The sequence below is a fragment of the Gamsiella multidivaricata genome, assembly GCF_025024155.1.
Source record: "Gamsiella multidivaricata strain RSA 2152 chromosome Unknown BC939scaffold_154, whole genome shotgun sequence".
Classification (NCBI taxonomy): domain Eukaryota; kingdom Fungi; phylum Mortierellomycota; class Mortierellomycetes; order Mortierellales; family Mortierellaceae; genus Gamsiella; species Gamsiella multidivaricata.
In genome coordinates, this window is record NW_026251862.1 from 1 (window position 1) to 3,766 (window position 3,766).

The window sequence follows — 3,766 nt, forward strand, 5'->3', positions numbered from 1 at the left end:
TTTTTTTTCTCTTGCGTCATCTCTGACCCAATGCAAACCACCATTTTATTTTTCTATTTTATTTTCCACCGTACAGTCTAGAGCTGATACAGTGCTCTTCAGCTCATTTATGAGTCTCTGGGTTATCCAGCACTTCATTGACCTTGGGTGGTGCTCCACCGCAAAGGGCAGGACCTGCGGTGCCGCTGCGGGTGACACCCACATTCTCACCGGCTATGGTCAAGGCATCTCCTTGGCCTTCGCGCCTATCTTTGGCTACGCAAGCGAGCGGTTCAAGAAATCATCCGTCCTTGCCTTTGCTGGTTTCATTGGTGCCATTGGTTCGCTTCCTTTTGCCTTCACTCAAAAGGCCCCTGCCGACAAGTCTAACTTTGCCTTTGTGACCTTGACAGGTATTGGTCAGATCGGTATGATCGTCACAGGCATGACTCTCGTCAACGGTGTCCATGTTGACCCAAAGTACCGCGGTAGTGTCGCCGGCGTATTCAGTTTCTGTGGTGCGATTTCCATCATGTTCATGGCGCGCTTGGGAGGATATCTATTTGATGCCTGGATGCATGGCGCGCCTTTTGTCCTGATGGGCATCGCGCATTTGGCGGTGGCCTTGATGAGTATCTATGTTCGCGCAGTGACACCGAGGTTGGAGAAGGAGGACGCCGCCCGATTGGAAGCCGAGCAAGAGAAGCAGGAGAAGGAGGCTAAAAAGGTGGATGAGAACCATCTTCAAGGAACACTTTTCTCGACTATGTAACACAACCCATAATTACATATATCTATTATCCTAGCCATCTTTTTCTTATAACAAATGTTCGCCCACCATGTCTACCATAAAGCTCTCTACAAGCATTGTTATTTCATCCACCTCATTGCGTCCTTTATTGCGAGCGGAGCAAAAAAACCGTATGCGTTTGTACGTTCGAGTGCTACACAGGCTTCTTGCTCTATTACTCCTAAACAATCAAAAACAGCGACGGCGATGGGAATAGCGGCAGCGACAACAACGACATCGACTTTGGTGCACAGAAGCAAAGACATTTGGGTATGAGATATGTACAATGCTGGCATGGTGTTTATTACAATTACTTCCCAGGCCAACCAGCAACCATAGCAAGCAGCTCGCCCCGGTGATCTGAGCTCCCACCACATCCTTCTTCGTCTCAAGTCAACTGCACATAATTCTCAGGCACCAGACCCTGGACCCCCTCAATCTCTCCCAAGAACCATCCCGGAAACTGCCTACAATGAATCCAAAGGTAATCTCCCTCCTTGAAACTGAGCTCGCTCGAATTTTCCGCATCAAAATCATACAGCCCACGTGCATGTCCTTGTGTCCGATCCCCATCCGACCTTTCTTCTGCCTCATCCTGATCTTCATACTCGTCCTCCGCTTCTTCATCGTCGCCGTCATGGACTTCGGACTCTTCATATTCGGGTTCTGGAGGGTAGTTCCCAAAATGATATGGGTGTGATTTTGTGTAGGCAAAGTCGCGAACGGCGACCACTGAACACGTGCAAAGGATCGACGAGGGACAGAACAAAGGAGGTGAGTCGACAAATCAATTCATGTACGACAAACAAACGACCATCGTCCAGTCGGATGGATCTCAAACACCCTGCATGCCCCTTCCCCACACTCTTACGACCACCAAGTCTGCAATCCCCCCTCATGGTGAGCTCTATCTCTTATGCAAAAAACTGTTTCCTCTTTTGAATCACATCAACGTGGCCACCAAGCACCAAAAGCATCCAACCCTGTTGTTCCTTACCAAGTTCGCGAAGTTCTTGATTGTCTTGATTATCGTCCTGTAAAAAAAAAAAATTACACCATGCAGCATGTGAGCAACCAGTGCGGGGGACATGGAGAGTAGAAAACAAAAAAAAAGCGCATGAGCTCTCAAAGTTAGCTTCAAGAACATCAAAAACACCTCCGAATGCTTCGGACAAACAAACTTCGCCGACAACAAGGAAATACAGGATACAGAACCTGCAGACCATGCAGACCATGACAATCTACTCTTCCCTCTTCTTCGCAGACGATTTTTTTTTTTCAATGATCTCAAAGATACAATACAATTAAACAAACATAAGCACGTCCGTTTGTTTAGTTGTTCCACAGCATAGATGAGAAGATGATGCATATTGATATGCATGCACATGCAGGTCCTCAAGGTCGTCGTGAGCACAACGCTCTTGCCATCGCTGTTCTTTCAAGTATACCATGCAGAATAGAAAAAGCGATGGAAGTGCAGAAAACCGAGAGCAATGCATAGATGAAGGAAAGGCGGTGTGATCAACAAAGACACATACCATCCTTGCTGCTTCCGGTACCTCGGATAATGGCCCTGAAGATGACGCGTGTGAGAATCCGTCCTCATTGTTCTGTCCCTTGAGAAATGCCATCAAAGAATTCATAAATTCCTGATCTGGAAGGTCTTTCTGCTCCAAGGTCCGTCCGGCTGTGGTCTTTACGGTTGCATCTTCCGGAGAATGCAGGGGCGGTATGGGGGAAGGAGAGGACGGCGTGGTTGCTGCAGAGGAACCGTGAGATCCCGAACGGAAAAACGTTGAAGAGACAGAGGTGTCTGAAGAATGCACCTCGTCGTCATCGTCATTTGATGACACTTTCGGTGTCGTAGACGATTCCTCCTTCGACAGGAATGCCCAGGATTCTGAAAGGGAGCGACTGTGCGAATTGGTAGGCAGCAATGAGATCCGCTTTGAAGAAGCCGAATCTACACAGAACACAAACACACGCAGAAAGCGCACATTATCATGAAGAAAACAGTTGCTCATTAATTTATGTTGTTCCTGGGAGTCCGTTGTTATTATTGTTGTTGGTTTTTGGCGGGACCACACACTGTAATTGCATTTAGGGCGTAGTTTCATTAAGCAGACAAGGTACGGAGGATTATTTTGTTATTCTGCCGGTTTAGTTCTGCAGCATCTTTTGGATTTCCTACCTTCGGTAATGTGGACCGTGGATCTTTTCTTAGTCAGCGTTTGCGCGGTAGAATCCTCGCTCTCCATTATCGGCGTGGTGTTGTCTGCCTGCTGTCGGGGTTGACATGTAGGGAGCGTAATCGGCGTCATAAACATTTTCTATGTAGCCTGTCCTGCGGTGTGAAATAAGGTGCGAGCGATGGTCTGTTAGTTGTGCTTTATAAGGAAGAGGAGGAGGAATGGGGGGAATTATGGTGTGGCTCTTGGAGTAACTGATGAACAATGGAATGTGAGGAATGAGAAGAATGGCGATGAAGGACAATGTCAGCCTACAAAAGCGTGAAGAAGCAACCCTTTTTTTTGTCGCATGGTCCATGGGGTAAAGTCCAGTGACCACCTTGAAAGTATGAGAATACCAAAGGAGCCTTGATACAATGGACTTTCGTCCAGGCACCCACTCTGAACAGAAGCATCAGGTCAAGCAAAGTAAGACTTTACCTGTGAGTTATTTAATGGCGAATGTATGCTGTGGGAGTAGGGGAGGAAAGGGGTGTCGAGAGAGGGAAGATGGAGGCGACCTCACTGGACAGAGGAACGAAAGAAAAAGAGCTGTCTGTAGTATCCCTTCACCTCCAATGAAAATCGGCAGATGAGAGCAGCAACCTTGCGAAACAAATGTGCGCTTGGGAGAATATTTTGGCCGCTGAGGAAGTCGTGGAAGAGCGCGAGGGAGAAATATCTCCCCAGGAAGCGAGCCGGTGACAGAGCTCAGACTGGTATGTAGCTCGACTAAATGCGCTTCCACAAAACCGTTTCCTTAGCTGTA

The 3,766-nt window shown here is 47.7% G+C and overlaps 2 protein-coding genes across 2 annotated transcripts; one reads left to right on the forward strand and one right to left on the reverse strand.

Moving 5' to 3' along the window:
* Nucleotides 1-109: 109 nt before the first annotated feature.
* On the forward strand, nucleotides 110-751 carry BC939DRAFT_482454 (uncharacterized protein; the record flags this gene model as incomplete). The annotated part of the gene is made up of 1 exon (XM_051559123.1): nucleotides 110-751. The coding sequence occupies one exon, from the start codon at nucleotides 110-112 to the stop codon at nucleotides 749-751; it is 642 nt and encodes a 213-aa protein (XP_051406003.1).
* Nucleotides 752-969: 218 nt separating this feature from the next.
* BC939DRAFT_73965 (uncharacterized protein) lies at nucleotides 970-3,537 on the reverse strand. The gene is made up of 4 exons (XM_051561872.1): nucleotides 2,961-3,537; nucleotides 2,308-2,732; nucleotides 1,767-1,803; nucleotides 970-1,501 (listed from the first exon to the last, which is right to left on the reverse strand). Exons 1-4 carry the CDS (start codon nucleotides 3,094-3,096, stop codon nucleotides 1,158-1,160), a joined length of 942 nt encoding a protein of 313 aa, XP_051406004.1. The 5' UTR covers nucleotides 3,097-3,537; the 3' UTR covers nucleotides 970-1,157.
* Nucleotides 3,538-3,766: the final 229 nt, after the last annotated feature.